General features: G+C 39.8%; 2 protein-coding genes across 10 annotated transcripts in view; both read right to left on the bottom strand.

Annotated features, from left to right (window-relative positions):
• The window catches only part of LOC114871916 (twitchin), a 59,525-nt gene that overhangs the window by 24,540 nt on the left and 15,172 nt on the right, over window positions 1-19,813 (bottom strand). For 7 of the 9 annotated variants that reach the window (XM_046286672.1, XM_046286688.1, XM_046286669.1 and 4 more), the window contains 13 exons: window positions 7,338-7,485; window positions 7,040-7,276; window positions 6,829-6,965; window positions 3,225-3,350; window positions 2,998-3,142; window positions 2,782-2,921; window positions 2,548-2,692; window positions 2,205-2,471; window positions 1,770-2,123; window positions 1,474-1,680; window positions 1,081-1,389; window positions 424-1,014; window positions 29-334 (listed from right to left, as the gene is read on the bottom strand). In XM_046286672.1, coding sequence (XP_046142628.1) covers window positions 29-334; window positions 424-1,014; window positions 1,081-1,389; window positions 1,474-1,680; window positions 1,770-2,123; window positions 2,205-2,471; window positions 2,548-2,692; window positions 2,782-2,921; window positions 2,998-3,142; window positions 3,225-3,350; window positions 6,829-6,965; window positions 7,040-7,276; window positions 7,338-7,485 — 3,112 coding nt within the window. Of the gene's footprint in view, window positions 1-28; window positions 335-423; window positions 1,015-1,080; window positions 1,390-1,473; window positions 1,681-1,769; window positions 2,124-2,204; window positions 2,472-2,547; window positions 2,693-2,781; window positions 2,922-2,997; window positions 3,143-3,224; window positions 3,351-6,828; window positions 6,966-7,039; window positions 7,277-7,337; window positions 7,486-10,140; window positions 10,180-11,959; window positions 12,005-13,292; window positions 13,473-14,430; window positions 14,446-14,539; window positions 14,726-15,498; window positions 15,658-15,793; window positions 15,836-15,940; window positions 15,983-16,292; window positions 16,347-16,452; window positions 16,510-16,616; window positions 16,674-16,780; window positions 16,838-16,944; window positions 17,002-17,392; window positions 17,444-19,813 lie in introns of those variants that run through there. The other 2 variants (XM_046286704.1, XM_029178496.2) reach the window with 2 other exon arrangements.
• Window positions 18,508-19,760, bottom strand: LOC114871931. The gene is made up of 7 exons (XM_046286748.1): window positions 19,578-19,760; window positions 19,447-19,506; window positions 19,311-19,367; window positions 19,142-19,243; window positions 18,977-19,069; window positions 18,779-18,829; window positions 18,508-18,698 (listed from the first exon to the last, which is right to left on the bottom strand). The coding sequence occupies exons 1-7, from the start codon at window positions 19,620-19,622 to the stop codon at window positions 18,609-18,611; spliced, it is 498 nt and encodes a 165-aa protein (XP_046142704.1). The 5' UTR covers window positions 19,623-19,760; the 3' UTR covers window positions 18,508-18,608.

Genomic DNA, 19,813 nt, shown 5'->3' with positions numbered 1-19,813 from the left:
GTTGTCAGTGGAAAGCAGGATTATTTACCATAAGGATTTTTAGCGAGAATTGCTTCGTCCACCTCGAGTGGTTCGGATTCACCCTCTTTATTAACAGCTTTTACACGGAACTTGTACTTCTTTTTAGGAGTTAGTCCGCTAAAAGTGAAATTGTCTTCGTTAGGTCCTACTTCTCCGGCAGGAATCCATCGTCCCGTGTCCATGTCCATTTTCTCCAGAACGTAGCCGGTGATGTCAGTACCACCATTGTCTTCCGGTTTCTGCCATTTCACCTTAACGTGATCGGAGCGCACTTCCTCCACTTTCAATGGACCTTTCGGTTTCGAAGGTTTGTCTGGAGAAAAAGAACCGAATTTATTTTGCAACTTCTATCGCTAGAAAATCAGCATTTTAAAAAAATGGCAAAATAGGAAAGTGACGTACCGAGAACAACGACGTCTGCGGTGCTTTCACAGGTTCCAGAACTGTTCGTCAGGACCAGTTTGTATTTGCCAGAATCTGGCCGAGTCGTCTTTCTAACGGTGAGTACGGTGTTCCTCTCATATTTGTCGATCGTAAGTCTCTCAGCTGAATCTTGGACGAGTTCTTTTGTTCCAAGGAACCAGTGCACTTCTGGTTCAGGTTCTCCAGCATATTTAATATCGTACTTGATAACTTGTCCTTTCTTAACGATCAGGTTCGTGAGACCGTCGCCGACGATGTAGGGCTTGACGAACCGACACTTGGCTATGATTGGTTTCGTGGCGTCCGAAGGTTCACCAGGACCAGCTTTGTTCACGGCTCTGATCCTGAATTCGTATTGGGTACCCTCTTTTAAGCCGTCGATGGTTCCTTCCGTCACGTCTCCTTCGATTTCTTTACCCTTTACCCATTCCTTGCCAAACTTTTCTTTGTATTCAATTACGTAACCAGTGATAGGTGCTCCGCCGTCATTGTCTGGTTTTGTCCACTTCAAGTCGGCATGATCCTTGTCCCAATCGGTAACGTCCACGTTTGTTGGTTTACCTGGTTCGTCTGTAGAAGAGAAAATAGTTTAACGATATCTCTCAACGAACTATTGTATCTTTTTATTTAACTTACCCCAAGGATCTTTAGCGAGAACAGGTTTCGCGAACATCGCAGGTTCGCTGGAACCGAGTTTGTTCACTGCCCTGATGCGGAATTTGTATTCTTTCTTTGCGACGAGATCTTGAACCTTGTAAACGCACTTTTCGCCAGGCATAACTTCGCCAACGCTGTCCCATTGCGCCTTTAAGCTGAGATCGAGACGTTCGATCACGTATTTCGTGATAGGAGATCCACCATCGTCTTTCGATGGCTTGAAAGATACCACGCAGGAATTTTGGAAGATCTCGTTTACGTCAACGTCGGTGGGCGCCGATGGCACGTCTGCGTAGATTGTATAAAAAACGTTTAAAAAATTACAACTTTTGCAGTGTTATTATCCGAGAAACTATTTTAGAAAATACTTACCTTGCATGTTAATATTCACATCCTTCACTTCTTCTCCCTGGCTATTACCAATCTTAATCTGGTAAATACCAGATTGATCGCGAGAAGGTTTCTTGATCTTGAAGGTGATCTTGTCTTCGCCTACGACCACCTCTACTTCCTTCAATGGTAGTGGTTTACCATCTTTCATCAGTTTAGCTTCTACCTGGCTTTGTTTCGTGCCTTCGACTGGAGTAGACAGCATTATTGTGAGATAGTCATTCTTACAAGAATCTTTGGAACTTTTAAAAGAAAACATTGAAATAAGTTAAGCTTACTTTTGAAAGGAACAACGAAAACGAGTGGTGCGCTGCAAGGTCCTTCAACTTTGTCAGGAACTTCACAGATAGGTTTGCTCTCGCCTTTTTTAACCGTGAGCTTACAGCTGCTCTTCAACTGTCCACTCTCGCAAGTGATCTCACCGTCGTCGCTCATTTCTACCTTGTTGAAGATCAACTGGTGTTTGCCACCGCCTAAATTCTTCACCTCGACCCTCTCGTTCGGTTCGATCGGATTGCCATTGAAAAAGAACACGGCTGGCGCCGTTTGATCTTGAAGTTCCACATCCAGCACCAACTTTTCTCTTTCCACAGCCACTGTGTCCTTTAGTTTCTTGTTGAAACGGTTCGCATCTAGATGCAATTTCGTTTTCTTAGAAGTTGAACTTCCATAATAGAAATATCTTAACATATCTATTAGTTAAATTAACTCACAGTTTATAACTATTTCAGCCTCCGTTTTGTCGGCGTTGCTCACGCAGGAGTAAAGACCAGCATCGGTAACTTTTGTATCTTTGATGATGAGCTTTCTCTTTCTGCCTTCTTCTTTGATCTGTACCCTCTTATCAGCTACGATCTCCTGGTCACCTTTGAACCATTTAACTTCGCCAGCAGCATCGTCCAACTCGCAGACCAGGGTTAATGTTTCCTTCTCTACGAGCTGTTGATGCTTCAGTACCTTCACGAACTTGTACGGATATTCTATAAAGGGTAAATGAGTATTTTACATTCTTAAAAAATTCAAACAATGCGATATCTTTTTTTAGATAAAACATACCGATTACGGTCAGAGTCGTTTCAGTCTTGTCGGTTTGTTTGCTAATCTTACAAACGTAATCGCCACTGTCTTCGAGGGTAGCGCTCTTTATGGTCAATCGGCAAACGCCACTCATGTCCTTTGATATGCTGTACGTATCACCATCCTGAACGGAAGAAACAATTATTTGGTAGCCTGTTTATAATGGCAATCAATTTTTCAAATGAATTACGATACAGGATCATAGGTTAATACCTCGAGTTTGGTTTTTCCTTTGTACCATGAAACCTGAGCCAAGTTCGAGCTGACGGTACATTCCATATACACTTCGTGCTTGGTATAACCGCTCGACTTCTTTGCAAGAGGTTTGGTAAACGTATATGTTGGGTCCGGTTCTGCAGAAATGAACGATTGATCATTTTCCTGTCCTTACTTGAGGAAAATGAAAAAAATTTGTGATATGATTCCAACCTTCGACATTGAGGAAACCTGTGCTCGAAACACCAGAAATTTCGATGGTGTATTTGCCTGTGTCTTCGACTTTCGGATTGAGAATGATCAGCTGGTAGCAGTCCTCTTCGTTCTTGAACTTGTACTTGGCTGAAGGGAATAGTTCCTAAACGGAGAATCAAAAAAAAAAAGTTAATAAGATGAAGAAGAAAATGGAGAAACTTGTATAATTAACGAGTTTATCTTACGTCTTTTCGGAAGAACCATTTTGGTTTGCAGTTCGGTTTCGAGAAGTTCGCCTCGAATACGACCTTCTTGTCTTTGCCTTCTTTGGCGTATTGATCCACCAGTGGTTTTAGGAAGCTTTCCGGTTTCTGTAAACAGGAACGATCAATTAACGGAGGATTTCTCGCGAACGATTCACCATCACATCCAATAACACCGTCCACAATGGCAACGTTGCTAGGCATACAAGGAAGAAGAAGATTCAAAAAGATATGCCGTAGGCGTTTGAAAAATCGACGCCGCTAAAATACAATTATCGATAACAGCGTGTGTCCCGCTTTGCGAGGATACAAAAATCTTGCATAAAATTCTGCAAAAAAAAACGAAAAGAAAACAGGAAAAATAGAAAAAAAAAGTCTCCGTTGACGAAGACATTCGAGGCTTGAAGAAGAGGCACTGGAACGCCTGTGAAATTCCACCAAAAGAACAAAAACACTGTGATGTGTGTCTAATAAAAAATCAAAATGTCATGATAAAAAACATTGCCGCATGATCGACACAAAGAAAGAGTGAGAGAGAAAATTTGAAGCTTTCAAAGTAGACTGTACAATAAGTACAGGCACAAGGAAGGAAGTAAGAATAGAATGAAAAAGAAGAAGAGAGAATAAAAAAGAGACGAAAGGGCAGAGAAAAAAAAGTTTCACGAGACGAATAATTGAGAGCGAAGGAATGGTGCATTCAGAAAATAGAAAATAGAAGATAGAAATATAATGCTCGCATTCTTGAGAAAGAGCGAAAAAGATAGACAGAGGTGTAGAATAGAGAAATAGAGCAAGACGCCGATTATCACGGGTCACTGATGATCAGACGATCAGACGATCAGACGATCAGACGATCGTAAAATCGCATCTTAAGGCGTCGAAGAATACGATCCAACCTCCGTCTTCGTGAAATGGTGCAGGGTCGGCCAGTCGGGAATTAATTCGGCGAGAGAGGGTCTACGAGATCCACTATTCTATAAAACAACAAAATTCGTCTACGGTCACAGATCTGATTTTGACCAGGCTAAATGGTTTCTTCGCTGTGTACGAGGCTGATGGCAAGCAAATTAAAGCACAGGAAACACAAATATTGTTACGTGTACGATTACCTTGTACGTCTTAACGAACAGGGATGAATTTTTTGTAACGTGACACATATTAGTCGTATTAACACCTTACCTATCGTTCGCAGATGAAACAGATGAAACAGATAAACGGTTAATGCCAATTAAACAAGTATTATCAAGATTCTTTTAATATCAGGATACCTAAGTTTTCAAAGGCATAATATTATAGGTTTCCGGTCGGTAAGGTGTTAATTAGTTGCTATTCTTATGAAGAGTTTGGGAAAGCCGTGTCTCGAAAAACAAAAAAAGGGGTGAGGGGGGTAGATGAGAAGAAATCGTAAGCGCAGGCCAAAGCAGATTTGAGTTTCTTTGGAAAGATCGCGAGAGTTTCATCGTTGACACAGCAACCCGAAGCAAAGCTAAAAATTCCGACAGAAAATCTCGCGATCCTCGATCTCGGAAATTTCACTTGTTTCTTCTTTTTTTCTTCAATTTTTCATCACTTAGTTAGATGAACCGAGCTGAGATTTTTCTTTCATCAAGTCTATGTGTATCAACATTGTTAATCGTGTTTTTAAAGCCTTGCAGGGCGGAAATGTAGGCATTATACTCTCTCCTTCGAAGCTTTTAACCCTTTGGGGAAATGGAACGCAATGCCAAATGGATTGTGTCGAGTATCGAATAAATTGGAGAATACGTTAAATGATTGATGATTTTCCGTGAACAAGGCATCGCGAACCCAAGGGATTAAAGCGAAATCGAGCGCGTGGAATGAAGGAAAAGTTGCTTAAGAGATATCGCGAACCTTCTCTTTGACCCTTGTCGCTAGTATCGGCCAGTCGGCGATTAGCTCCTGCAAACTTGGCCTGCGCTGAATGTCGAAGACGTCCTGCATGCCCGGCACACACACACGTCCACGTTAATGCCACTCTTATACGATAGCCCATGTGGAAATTTAGATGACCCCGCCACGACCTTAGTTAACCCTTTACAATCCAACTTGACTCGTACTAGAATTAATTTATCTTTACCGTGTTTTAAACTTTCTAAATCTTTCTAACGCGCGATTGTTGGTGCAATTCGGTGGGCAATCTAATATTAAATAGGTAAAAATGTATTCGAATTCGCGTCAGGGCCATCCGTGTTACAACATTGAACATTTAGAGATAATGCTTGCTGCTGGCAATCAGTGCGGGTTACATACAATCGATGTTGACTCATAGCCGAGCTCTTAATGCGTGTCGCGCGTTAATTTACGAATCGAACGTTACTCTTTTCATTCGACAACATCGATCTCTACTCATGCACTGTTAAACTATGAGCTCTTCCTTGTTTTCTTTTTTTTATCGTAACGATGTGATAAACACATTTAATGATAATGTTCACGGTATTCGTTAAGGTTTGGTTAATGAAGAACAATCGGTTAATGAAGACGAACGATATTAAGTGAACGTGAACGCGAACGATTCGATAAAGTGCATCCATATACGATACTAAAGCGCAGCATTAGCTCTAAACTAACGTTTGTGTACACGGTGAACATAATACTTTACGTGTGCTGTGTGTAAATCAGTCTCGTCAACGAATTTCAAACTTTTCGCGTATTTGGTCTGACGTATCCTTTGTCCCCGAATGAAAATCATGGTAACGTGATATATGTGTAATGTGGATTAATCAGAATATCTGTTCCTGCAATTCTTTTCTTTCTATTTATCATCAAGTAATTTCTGGTTTTACATTTGTACGAGTAATTGAAATTGCAGATAACAGAAGGGGGTTGTTAGTACGTCCGAGACAAGTGTCGTCAAAGTCTGAGCAGGAAATATCTACGGGGGGATGATAGCTGAAAACCTTGAGCCAGCTCCAGTTAGTTTCACCCTTCTTGTCTAGAGAAATTCGAAGGACCTCCTCACCCTCTGTCAAGATCACTATTTCCTCCCCGTCTTGATACCAGCTTCTTCCGTGCATCTCGCTGTCGCGCAGCGACTACGAAGACAAACGTACAGAAGAGAAAAAAAACCAGGAGAAAAGGTGCTCTACCAAAAATCGACTCTCAAACGACGAATCTCTTCTCATAAATGGTCATCTTTCTTCTTTCGCGTTTCAAACGAACGCCTCGACGTTCTAACACGTCCACTTATTCGAAAACTTATCAATTACGTACTTCGTTCCGAACTCTTACGCGTATGATTATCGCTCATTAAGGTCAGTTATAATAATATATATATATATACCAATTAAACGACAGGCAACATTCTTTACACCAAATAAATGATCATACGCGCCATAGCATATATCGAGCTGTTATGCGATTACCGCAAGTGTTTCAGAACACGAATAAAAAGTGCAATGAAATTTTTAACGATTCGACATGCGTAACAATAGATGTATATCTATCATATCGTATAGACAAGCTCTTTCAAGATATAGTCAAGAGAGAAAAGTTTGAGATTTTCCTTGAAAATTATTTCGTAAAAGTATTCTGAACGTGAGGTATCGTTTAGGATCTGAGTACGCACCTTCTCCACCTTCTTCAATGCTGGCATTGGTTTTTCAACTTCCTTCAGGTCTACCTTTTCTTGTTCTTGTTCCTCTCTCGCCCATTTCTGATACTTTCTCTTTCTCAGCATAGCACGGAAGTCCATACCACTGGCGTCTGAAATTACATATCGAGAACTAAGTACTTACACATCGATTCGCGAGAAGTTAACAAAAAAAGAATAAAGATACCGGAAACATAGAGCTGCATCTCGGCCGAATCTTCGCCATGGATGTTGCTCACGACGATCTTGTAAGTACCCTCGTCGTTGGGCTTCGTCTTCCTCATGCAGAGGGTGATCGTATTGGTCTCCGTGTCCGTAAGGAACTTGAATCGACCACCTTCGATGATCTCGGTGATGCCCTTGTAGAACTTGAAGGTCGGTGCCGGCGTACCCTCCACTCCCACCGTGAGGTACGCCGTCGAGTCTGCAAAAAAAAAACGCACGTTTTACTCGATCCTCGATGGAATCCAAAATAACTTACGTACCTTCGACGGCGGAATAAGATTCCTGGACATCGACGATCTGAGGTGGTCCCGGTGGTCCGACATCTCGAAGAGGTGTGCTCGGCTGATTGATCTTATTCTCGAGGTCCGCCACGCTGGGTCTTCTAACGTCCGTGCTCGGACGACGACGCTGTATCGATCGATCACAGATATATTCAACCGTTTCGTTTACGATTTTCAATTTATTTTCTATCTTGTTAAGCGTCCGATAAAGCATTTGGAATAAAGCGAAACGAAGCAGAAACGACTAGCCAGATGATTTTCCTCGACTTACCAGCAATTATCTAACATTTTCTCCTTTCTATTCGTTTGCATTTCGATAGAAATTGAAAGACGAAAATCATGGCCTGTCGCGTCGTTTCGAACACGGTGTTCTCGTGCAGCGTGCAGGTGCAATCTATTAAACGCCGCGTTAATCGCACAGTTAATCCACATCGTTAGAACAAAAGCGTTAAATCTATAACCGTTAGTCACGATGTTAAACAAATCGAAGCGGTTAAGAACGAGGCCAGCTGCTACCAACTGTCTCTTGGCGAGCCTCCATTAGCGAGAGGGAAAAGATGGGTCAGAAGAATACTTCCAACCACCTTTTGGATTCCTTCTAGGTATTACATATACGCCAGCAACTTCAAGGGTTCCTCGTTATCGAGGATAGCGTTAATGTCATCATGGAAGAACCCTTGAGTACACGTAGCAAAGGATAAGATTCGATTAGTGCGAAGATTTTCAACCATCCTGATTACTCGACTCGTATTATATTATCAATTGAAAGAATATCATGAAAAATTAAGGCAGAATGGTGAAATCGACGCACAGGCAAAAGGGATGAACATGGAATACATATAAACAGAGGTGTTCGAGTTACGTGGAGGGAATCATTTATGTACATCGTCGATGTCGAATCCGAAAGAATTCGACGCGCAACAACTTTCAGCGATTGATCAGTCACAAGATTAAACCTAACGCTACGAGATGTAAGTTTTGACACGATGTTCGTGTCGTGGCACTTGGGAAGAGCTTCGCTGTGAAAGAACGGAAGTAAATACACATGAAAACTCTTGGAGACTACGAGGAAGTATTACAATCAATTACCTGTCGCGTCGATCGATGGTAATTTTCCTATTATCCTGTTTATTCTAAACAAACTTGCAAACAAAGAAATTTTCCTACCGTCGATCGAAGCGTTTAACATAATTGGATTAACGTAGTTTTGGCGCGCGAAAGGTGTTTATTCGATGCGTGAGTAGATTTTAGATATTTCGGTGACGATTACCGTCACGTCGTCGCAGTTAGATACAACAATTGCGATTTAGAAGGTTCTGTTAATAGACAAAGTGGAATTTAAAAAGAAATGTAAGGAAATACATAGAAAGAGAGAGATACAGTTGACAATTTCGACAAATAAATTCAGGAGAATAGTGTAACAGGGAAGAGGAATGAGGTGTCCAAATGGATTGGAATTATTACCGACACAACTTTACCTAATGTATTTGTTGTGTACCGCGTATGTTTACATGGATTATTTACGAAAAAAAAAAAACAAAAAAAAACAGAGAACACTAATTATTATTACATGTATACGATTTTTCTAGAATAAAAAAAAAATACATATAATTTACACATTCATCAGGCCTCAAAGGGGCCACAGTAATACATCGATGTTTATCCAAAGAAAATTGAAAAAAAGTGAATGTCTGATTAAAGCGCTACTGCGCTACTGCGGCCCGTCTGACACCACGCATCCAATACTACTTCAACGAGTTGACTGATACGTACAGAAATGTATTCACAATAGAAAAAAAGATAGAAAGAAACAGATATAAATTTTCTACCAATAAATAAAATATCTCTTACCATCATGTCTAATAACTACTTTTTGGATACACACACTCGTATCCGCTCGAATGAAGCAAATATTTTATACATTAGCCGTGCGGGTTGTTTCGACTGCAAATATTCTTTTATCGACAAAATAAACCAAATAAATGAACAAACAGATAGGCAATTGCTCGTCGAAAAACACCCGGAGGCTCGATGAGAGCGCTACTTGCAAACTATGTACAGACGCATTGCGAACATTTCGGAGCTTTTTGCGACACGCATTAAAAAAAAGTAAAGAAAAAAAAAATAGAACGTTGAGATAACGCCCGCTTATAACATACACGAACGACAAGACAGTAATTTCCGCTAACCTCTTTCCCTTGCAGTTCGCCAGGACGGCCAGACTTACTCTGTACGTGGTGCGTGAAAATGAAAAAAAAGAGACGAAAGTAAAAACAGAGAAAACATTAAAAGAAAAAAGAAAATGAAAAATATAAAATTGTGGGCATTGAATTTCATCGAAAGGGTGGAGTGGGATCTATGTTCGATTGTCAGTGTACTCTCTCGAACACGTGTAATTGGGCCGCTTTTTTTTTGCAGATAGGCGAGGGAACGAAGAGCAGCGGCGACAGCTTCAAAAAATTTGATGAAAAAAAATGAATGATATTTGGGCAATGCTGTCGTGAAGTTGATGATGACAGACTGCAGGTACTGCCGTCTGCGAGGGTTCGTTTCGATTGGTAAGTGGCGTTAAATTGCACTTCGTATACGCAGCTGTATACCTTCGTAAGTGGGGCATAGGGGCGGTAGTAAAAAACGAAAAAACGAGTATAGAAAAAAGTGTGTAAAATGTAGTGGGGAAGATAGAGAGCAATTGAAAAATTAAGTAACATATAGAGAAACATTTCGCAGGTGATGGTACTCGGGCAGGTAAGCTTTGTGTTATAGCGAACACAAATCTCACCTTAGACTCCAACACCTCGCCGGGGCGTAACCTTCCCAACTGTAAACAATTGCAGATAAGGGGTAAGAACTTTGAGTGAAGTGTAGTTTTGTTACGCGAATCTCTCGAATCGATGGTAAAAAATCATCACCTTCCTTTTACCACAATCGAGTCCCCACCCCCTCGAAAAAGTATGAAAGTTGAAAAGATAAACAGGATCAACGGGTAAAGGGGTAGAGTATTAAGAAGGATAGTTTAGAGGAGCAAAGTAAAAGAAGACGATCACAAGGTCGCTAAGGGTATTTGAGGTTCGCTTTACCGACTATACTGGTGCAATTTCGGTGCAATTCTTCTGCGACAATAGTTTACGGTGCACGTTAGAGCATTAATTTCGCAAACAAGTGAAGTTTCGTCTCAGCTTCCATCCGGTCACGATGATAATTGCGATTCAGGAAGAATCGTCGGAAAGGTAGGCGTGTCTGTGAGCTAAAGTTTTGAGACCACCTTATATCGTTTGGTGCACGTATATTAGGTAGGTACGAACGAAGCGAATCGTGGCATCCAGAAATAACGAAATCGGCTAACTACAAGGTATCCATTGAATCACGATCAGAGTTGATTAATCGGTGGCAAAGTATTAAAGTTACAGTAGCATAAGTCAGACGCGTCCTTCGCGTCCGGGAAATTGATAGTTTTATCCGATCGTTGGCAGAGGATAACAAGTGTTCGGACTGCGTGAAACGCATTCCTGCTTCGAATTAAATGATATACACGCGTATCTACCTATGTACGTACATTACATACGTGAACGGGCGTGTCGTGTCTTTTCAAGTAGCCACGATTCACGTGCCGTAAATGTTTGCCGCATGTCTAGGCATTTGTTAACGCCGACGGCTGTCCTTTCGGGACAATGCTTGCCAAAATCTAATATACGAGTCCCGAGTCATGCCAGAGGGAATTCGAAACCTTATACGCTAATGATTTAAGTTCGTACGTCTACATAGGGTGTCCTAGGTTTCTTCGTGTCACAGACACGCCTTAATTCTTACACCATTATCTTTGTTACCATCAAAGTTGTCGTTGTTCTTGCTGCTATTGTTATAGTAATTACTATTATTATTGTTATCTTGTCATCATCGTCATCATCATCATCATCATCATCATCATTGTCGTTACGAAAATTAACGATATTAATAATAAATAGTGATCATGGTGAATAATCGAATATGCAGTGTGCATAGATTCGGTTGCAACAGATCCGTGCCAGGTGCAGTGGTGCATTGGTGCAACGGTGCAGTGGGTGCATGTTGTTCACGTCAATAATTATGAAATTAGAGGGCGAACGAGCCGAGATTCTCTCGAAATCGTGATTCGATTAGCGTCGAGGGAAACTTTGCTCCTGCCAATGATCTCGCGTCCAATTCGACGTGTTTCGTTTTATGCTCGACCATATATCGAAAAGAAAATTTATATAGCGCCAATTTTTGGACGCGAGTTCGTCGATTACGATCTTCGTGGATAAATCTGATAATGAAAATATAGAAAAGGAAAAAAAAAAAAGAAAAGAAAATTATAATTGTGATGTGCAGGCAGGATTGAACGAAGAGACGCAAAGGTGGTACACTCGAGGTTACAAAACGCAAACGTGTCCAGGGTATAACAAGACAGAAGAAGGAAGGTCTCTTCGTTCAACGTTCCATCGGATAAGTGTGCGCGATAGAAGTAACTTGTGAGTAACATAACAAGTGAAAATAATAAATATGAAACGAGTGCATTTTGGTAGTCGAGTAAGGTTGCAGACGAGGCATTCAGTTTTTCCATTTTCAGTGAATTTTCTCACCTTGCGCTCGTCCACCACCTCGCCAGGTCGCAGCTTCCTATTCTCCTATGAATCAAACCGTCTTTTACTAATCTGTGCTCCATCGGATGGCTGCATTTACGCTTGTACGTAAACACGAGCATCGCTTCCTTTTACCACGGAAGCTTCTTCCGTTTTTTTTTTTTTTTGGACAGTGTCTCTTTCGAGATACGAACAGGGTTGGCAAAGGAATAATGGTTTTCCAGAAGCTGGGCTGCTTGGACGATTCACGAGTGGGATGCTCAACTAGCTATCACGCATTGCTGACACTAACATCAACGCGCACACCCGACCGACGTTTCGATATACAAGTCGTAATTAGTGAAACGAGTCGGGGGTTCGCGTCTCATGGACATCTACCTCTAATAGACTATCACGAATGGGATCACTAAATTACTGACGTTGCTACGAAACTCCAAATAAAAAAGAGAAAGAAAAACAAAGAAGGAAATAAAAGGAAAAAAAAACTGCAACAATTCTAGGGCTAATCAGCAGTAGCCTTTGATCTCTACCTACGTTTCTGGTCTATCGCGCCACGCGAGCTACACTCCTCTATCCGTTTCAGGGCTCGGTTTTCCTGTTGCCGTGCCGCGGTTACACCCGATCTCAATTTTATCTTTGCGAATTGCTAAAGAGTACTTGACGATGGTATACGTGTTAGCGGCAGCAATAAATACCCGTCCTTGATAGTAGAAAATTGAGATCGCGAATAACCAGAGCGGGCATTTCGATCGAAACGTTCGCCGATTTGCTCCGTTTAAAAGCCGCCGTCGCTTATCGTAGCCAACTCAGACACCTGGCCAAACCTGGTGCGCCACATACCTACATACACGTATCACGAAACCTTCGAGGAGCTTGTCCGTCGTCGTTTATGATTTATTACCGATTTCAGCCTTTCGCTCGCCTCCCGCGCGCGTCCACCGAAACCACGTAATGAGTAATCGTACGAAAATAGGCTAGATCGTGATTATTTCTGGGCAGGCATTAGACATTAAGAGCTATTAAGAACAATGTTTGGCAATTTGACAAAGGTACCTCGATCGAATGGGTTTTGCGATTAAATTTTATAGCTAGTCAATTTTTGATCGACCAGACGGCATTTCGGAGCAAGTCGGTTCATTTTTCGATACAGAACCGGTGCAACGTTATCGAAAAGAAAGATCGTTGTTTCAGATATTTGGCAACAAAAAGGAAAATAGCGTCAACGCTCTTGTCACCGTCGCTATCTAACGATAACGTTGTACCGTTTCAAGGGATTGTTCAGAAAAAGTAGTCGATATACCTTCGAATGGAGGGAAAATAGTTGGTAACATACCTCGTCACTGATGATAAGACTGGGCCTGCGACCCAATTCTTCCGGTGGAATCAAGGAGCCGCGTCGACTGGTAGTACCACTGCCAGGTATTAGAGAACTCTTTCTGCTTCCAGTCGGTGTTACGTCTTTGATAACTTCGATCTTCGGTGTCTCGGGTGCTTTGATCTCTGGCACCTTCGGCTACGTACACCAGAAAACAAACTATCAGTCTCGGACGACTCGTTTGAAGCTCGATAAAGAGCTACGCGATAACTTTAGCACTTTTCTTCGCTCCGACAGGGATCTTATATTTAATAATTTCTTCCTCTAAATTCTTATTAGACTTATTTGTTCCCCGAATGGCAAAACGGTAGAATTCGTGAAAAAAAAGAAGCTACCTGGAAAAGCGAGACGATCGAATTTACCAGAAAGAGAAATCGCTAAGAGATATTCACGTTCGTTAACGAGATCTCAGAGGACGCGATCTGGATCGTAAGGTGATTGAGACTGAATCGAGACTGATCTCTCGAATCGCTCGAATCGCTCGAGAGAAATCAAAGGGAGGAGATAGATGGGCACGGGTACGAGCCGGACGCAATAACACCGAAAATAGCGATCGACATTTTCTCCATCCTCGTTTCCACGTCGAAAAATCGGGGGATCCAAGGGAGGTGATCTATGAGCGGTTATTTGCCAAAATAGTTTGTCCCCCTCTTTCGCGAGCCGTGTATCCGGATGCAACGAGTCGTTGGGCGAGGAACGGAGGGTATTCGTCACGCTTGCCAAACCGTGATTTTACCCGTCTGATTATTACCTATCGCATACGCTCGTGTTGCGTTAATTATCCTCGCGGGGATCGAATCACGGTTACATGAGGGTATTTGTGTCGGCCATCGTCGTCACCGGCGACAATCTTCGAAGAGAAGAGAAAATATGACTACGAACGGTTGCCAACCCTACCAGCAAGGATTTCGTATCACCGTACCCGGCTCCACCCTCACCCTCCCCTATACATTGCGAATTTTGATTCATATTCATCCGAAAAATCCTTTTTTCATTTAATCGAATCATAGTTGGCAACAGGTCATTGCATAATTCTTATAGTTTCTCTTAAGCATAGTGAGGCATTTTAGTATTAATAATAACTTTTATTACTCACCTTAGAATCGAATTTCTGCTCGGCCATCGCGTGAAAAACAAAAATCATTAGTAACTATGAATATTATATTTCTTCTTACAGTAATAAATCTGGTCGATATAATTTTTACCTGAGTGGCCGGTCTATCGAGCTTTGTTTTGTCGCGAGGTACATGTTCGCCGAAATCAAACTCTCGAGGCTTCTCCAACACAGGTCTTTCGTAATCTGGAATCTCTGGAAGCTCGTAATTCTTCTCCTTCGAAGACTTGGCGGTTTTTGCTTTCTTAGTTTCAACCTTCTCGACCTTCTCGGTTTTCTGTACGTTATCAAATTGGTTAAATTAATTTACCGTATCAGCGTAGATCGAATGTAAAATTAGATAGCGATAGACGAAGAAACATTGATCCCAGCAGAGAAGAGTTCATTCGAAGAGATAGTTCTTTCTAGAGATAGTATTCTTAATTAGTAGTCAGTTTGAAGGACCCAAATGGTCCATGAACGAGTGGAGCCGTTGCATTTGGTGATGTCCACCAAATGTATATATTTGCTTATGTACAATCAGTCTTGTTATAAAGCTTTCGATTCCTTATTTAGCTGTTGAAGGATAAACGATAAGTTGCGCCATTGTTAACGACACCGAAACGAAACGTTAAGCGTAGAAAGTTTTCCACCGAAGAAAGGTGAATTTTTTTATTTAATCCTGTAAGTGGTAGAAGAAAGAATTTTTATTTAGAATTAAGTGGATAGTGAAAAGTCGTAAACCTTGAAAGAAGAAAGAAAAGGAAATTTTCGAAACGATAAAGAGACGAATTTTTTGTTTAATTCTGTAAGTACAAGAAAAAAGAACGTTTGTATAGAAGATGGTGAAAAGTCGTAAAGCTTGAAAGTAGAGAAGACGCGAAGAAGAAAAGAATTTTTAAAAGAAGAAATATGTTGTAGAAAATTAGGGAAGAGACATTTTTTCCGTGCTGATAGAGATAGTAGAATAATGTAACAAATTTGAAGATAGAGGGAGAGATAATAGATAAATTTTCAAAGAAGATAAAGGAGAAGAAGGATAATTGCTTAGATTCCCTTTCACGGGAATACCTTCAACTCGACCACATTTCCATTTTCAGCCTGTTGAGGCTTTTTAGGCTCCCTGGCAACCGGTTTGAGTTGAACAAATTGAAAGTTCTCTGCTTTAATTTCGTATTTTGGCGGTTTACGTAGTCCTGATTTCTCCTCGCCAGCCTTGTTCGTCGTTGGCTATATTTAATACATTTTATTCTTATTCCAAATACCAGTTTCCAATATTACGTTACGAGTACGACAAAGTTATTTTCAGAGTAACGAAATGGATTAATGGATGTTTGGTCGATTGCACGAGGTAACGTGTACTTACTTTCAGCTCTACTTTGTTCAACGTCTTGGTTTCTGCCTCTAGCTGCAATTAATAAAAACAATAATATTGTATCAATTAGTTACCAGATATTTCATCAAAAACGTATTTTCAAAACAAGTATATTGATATGTATTGTGTTTAAATTACCTTTGTTCCAGGTTTGAGACTGAGCTTCCTGGCTTCCTCGGTCTGCAAACAAAAGAAGATAAGGTTGAAAAAGATGGTAAAACGTTTTAATAATAATGAATTGTTACATTTCTTGTTACGATGATTTAAACTTAGTATGAGCTGAAAAAAAAGTTGTATTTCTGATTGCAATGATTCAAGTTTAGTGCTTGCTGAAAAGAAAAGGTTACAATTAACTGTTAATCTCCTTCGATATACGATGTTGAACGATGAAAAAGAAATTTTTGCGATATGTATGATATTAGGATCCTTTTTTATATCTTTAGTTGGTGTAAATTCGTGTTATGCAAAATGAGAGATTGTTTTCGTGTACCTTAGGTGGTTCAGGTTTACCAAGTGTGGACTTAGGTTTCATGGGTTCTTCCTTCTAGAAGAACACTTGTGTAACTATGCGCGTTTATGTTTGCAAGATGTGAAAATATGTGTTTTATGTATTAGGGAAAAGAAAGGAAAGACAATGTGTTCCTAAGTACCTTAGCTTCCTCAGGTTTACCAAGTGTAGTTTTAGGTTTCGTGACGGGTTCTTCCTTCTGAAAGAACGATTCTGTAACTACTCGTGTTTATAATTGTTGCGTGTAAGAAAGTGTGCTGCGATTTGAGAAAAAGAAAGTGGAAAGTGTAACGTGTTGCGATGTACCTTTGCCTCCTCGGGTTTACCAAGTGTAGTTTTAGGTTTCGTGACGGGTTCTTCCTTCTGAAAAAACAATTCCGTAACTACTCGTGTTTATAATTGTTGCATGTAAGAAAGTGTGCTGCGATTTGAAAAAAAGAAAGTGGAAAGTGTAACGTGTTGCGATGTACCTTTGCCTCCTCGGGTTTACCAAGTGTAGTTTTAGGTTTCGTGACGGGTTCTTCCTTCTGAAAGAACAATTCTGTAACTACTCGTGTTTATAATTGTTGCATGTAAGAAAGTGTGCTGCGATTTGAAAAAAAGAACGTGGAAAGTGTAACGTGTTGCGATGTACCTTTGCCTCCTCGGGTTTGCCAAGTGTAGTTTTCGGTTTCGTGACGGGTTCCTCTTTCTAGAAGTTGATAAATTTGTGTATCGTAGTTGTTGGAAAATGAATCTTTTTATATGAAAAGTATATGATCGACGTGTATTGTGTATTGCAAGAAAGTGTAAGTTGCTTCGTGTACCTTGGGCTCTTCCGGTTTACCAAGAGTGGCCTGTGGTTTCGTGGGTTCTACCTTCTAGAAGTCAATTGTATCGTGTAAGATATTTGTAAATCTGTATTTGAATCGGTATGTGTGTTATGTACCTTAGGTTCCTCTACTTTAGGTGTGGGTTTAGGTTTGGGTTCGGATTTGGTTTCCTCCTAAAATTAATCAAGTGTGATTTGAAGTACATATGTATATTGATATAGGTGGTAGTGTATCGGATATTAATGCAAACATATGGAATCGCTCGTATACCTTCTTTTCTTCCTTTCCGACAATCTTGGTTTTACTGACCGCTTCCGCTTTCTAGAAAAGTATCAAAACGATAATACCCGTTCGATAGTTGCTTCAATTTTTATGTTAGAACAAGCAACGAGTTAATAGACATCAAAGCGGAGGTATTAATTACTTCACAAGGGTTTAAGCAAGTGGTGATATTTTATATAGATTTGTTGTGTGATCAATGTTTTGTGTACCTTAGTTTCATCAGCTATAGTATCCTTTTCTTTCGAATCTATCATAGGTTCTTCATCCTGAATAATATTCGTGCGAATAAATAATAAATATAACATATAAAGAATAAAATATAAACAAATGAAAATTGCGTAACAAATTTTTGATACGTCATAAAGTATGCTTTCTATTCCGTCTACCTTAGACCCTTCTGTGGATTTTGTTGAAGACCTACGTCTGATGACTGATACTTTTTTCTAAAATTGTAAATGAAGAAAAAAAAAGAAATTAAAAGAAAATAGATTGAAAATGTAGATTCTGAAGAATATTGAAATATAAGAAACAAAATATAATACCTTGCTCGCATCGTCACTTTTGCGAGCGGCAGATTTTGGTTTCAGTCCCTCTTTCTAAAATAATGAAAATTGTTTTTTGCTCTGTTAGATAATTATCTGTATGTAGTGTATGTAGTGTATCTATGAGAGCATGTACCTTGTCCGTTTCGGTTTTTTTGCGAGTTGTTTTTAATTTCGGTTTAATCTCCCCCTAAAAGAGTGGTAAAATTTTCAGTTTGACGTACAAGTGTTAACAGATGTTTCAGAATATATTTGCTCTTCTACCTCTACATTGTCAGCCGATATTGATGAGCGTGACTTTGATTTTGATTTAGGCTTTAATGAATCAGATTTATCATTTGGTTTCCAGACATCCTAAAACGAACGTGGTAAGTAGTAAGTCGAAAAAAAAAATATATATATATTCCGTGTAGTGTAAGACTATGTGTACCTCGAGCACTTCTGGTTGTGTTTGTGATAATTTTGTGATAGATTTTTGTGGTACCTAAAATAATGATTTACTGGTTTGTATTAAATCGTCAAGGTACAGTACTTTATTTTGAAATGAGTAGTGTACCTCTTTCCAAATAGGTTTGATTTCGCGATCTTGAGGCCTATCCGCCCAAATGTCCTAAAAACACTTTACTCTTTAACAACGCCCTTTTTATATATACATATAATTGCTATATATAACGCGAGTAACATAAATAAACTACCTCTATTTCGTCATCAGATTTGTATGATTGCGAATTAAATTTCGATATCAGTGTATCCTACAACGAAAGAAAAATTTGTATGAAAGATATAGTTGATGCATCGTGTATAATAATAATTAACGAAACGAATCGTGTACCTCGCCATTGCTAATTACTTTCTTCTGACATTTGCTGGATTCTGATTCAACCTAAAATTATATTCTTATTTAATGCTTACTTTTCGTGTGCTAGGGTGCTTTGTTCTTGGTTTAAAGGAAAAATAAGGAAGACTAATCGCTCGCGGATGTATAGCCTACCATGCTCGGTACTGTATAAGTGTATTGTGTATTGTATACCTCAACATCTTTGACAGGTTTACGTGTACTTGGCCTAGGCTCGTGTAACAATGTGGATTCATCGCGCCCAATACGTTCTGATGGTAAATCATCCTATAAATTATGTCGTATGTTTAAACATTTATTAGTGAAAACTTCTAACATTACCATTAGAACGATTTCTACCTTGACATTAGGTTTTTCATGAGATTCGTGTGTAACTGGTGAATATTTTGTATTCACTCTGCTATTATCTTCGCGCGTTTCGGAAATTATTTTGGGAGAATCCTAAAAAAAAGTAAAAAGTCGCGTCGTAAAGGAAATAAAGTCCACTATTTTTAAACTGTAGGTATACCTCTGTTCTTCTAATGAGTTTTGTTTCAGAATCTCTTGGCATCGACGCCCAAATATCCTATAAACACGGTTTTTTATAAGTATTTAAACTATCTGCCAAAAATATCGAACAAAATTCTTTTTAATCAATCGTTTACCTCGATCTCCTCCTCGCGTTTAGGGGTAGTTCTCTTAATAATATTTTCGTTTGGCAAAATCTACAATAACATTAATACTTTTATCGATACTTATTCATATTTTATTAAGAAAAAAAAGGTGGATCATGTACCTTAGACTCATATTCTGATTTTCGTCTAAATACAAGATATTTCATATACGGCTCATCCTGGAAGGATGTGTCGAGTGTTAAGTTTTGTATGATTAATGAGACAGTGTGGAACGTGTAAATAGAATATTCTGTGTACCTTTGTGTATTGTGGATATGTAATTGTGGACCTAATCTTTGGACTACCTTTTCCTGCCTAAAAATGCGAAAATAATAAAACAAAAAATTACTTTTGTTCC

The sequence above is a fragment of the Osmia bicornis genome, chromosome 1, assembly GCF_907164935.1.
Source record: "Osmia bicornis bicornis chromosome 1, iOsmBic2.1, whole genome shotgun sequence".
NCBI lineage: Eukaryota > Metazoa > Arthropoda > Insecta > Hymenoptera > Megachilidae > Osmia > Osmia bicornis.
Note: the sequence above shows the minus strand (reverse complement) of the source record. Positions and strands in the feature narration are given on the sequence as shown.

Excerpts from the sequence above, each read along its gene's own strand:
- LOC114871931 (XM_046286748.1), bottom strand. The coding sequence starts at position 19,622 with ATGAAATATCTTGTATTTAGACGAAAATCAGAATATGAGTCTAAG. Across the intron at positions 19,368-19,446 it reads AACGCGAGGAGGAGATCGAG|GATATTTGGGCGTCGATGCC; the intron begins GTAAACGATTGA and ends CCGTGTTTATAG. Across the intron at positions 18,830-18,976 it reads AACCTGTCAAAGATGTTGAG|GTTGAATCAGAATCCAGCAA; the intron begins GTATACAATACA and ends ATATAATTTTAG.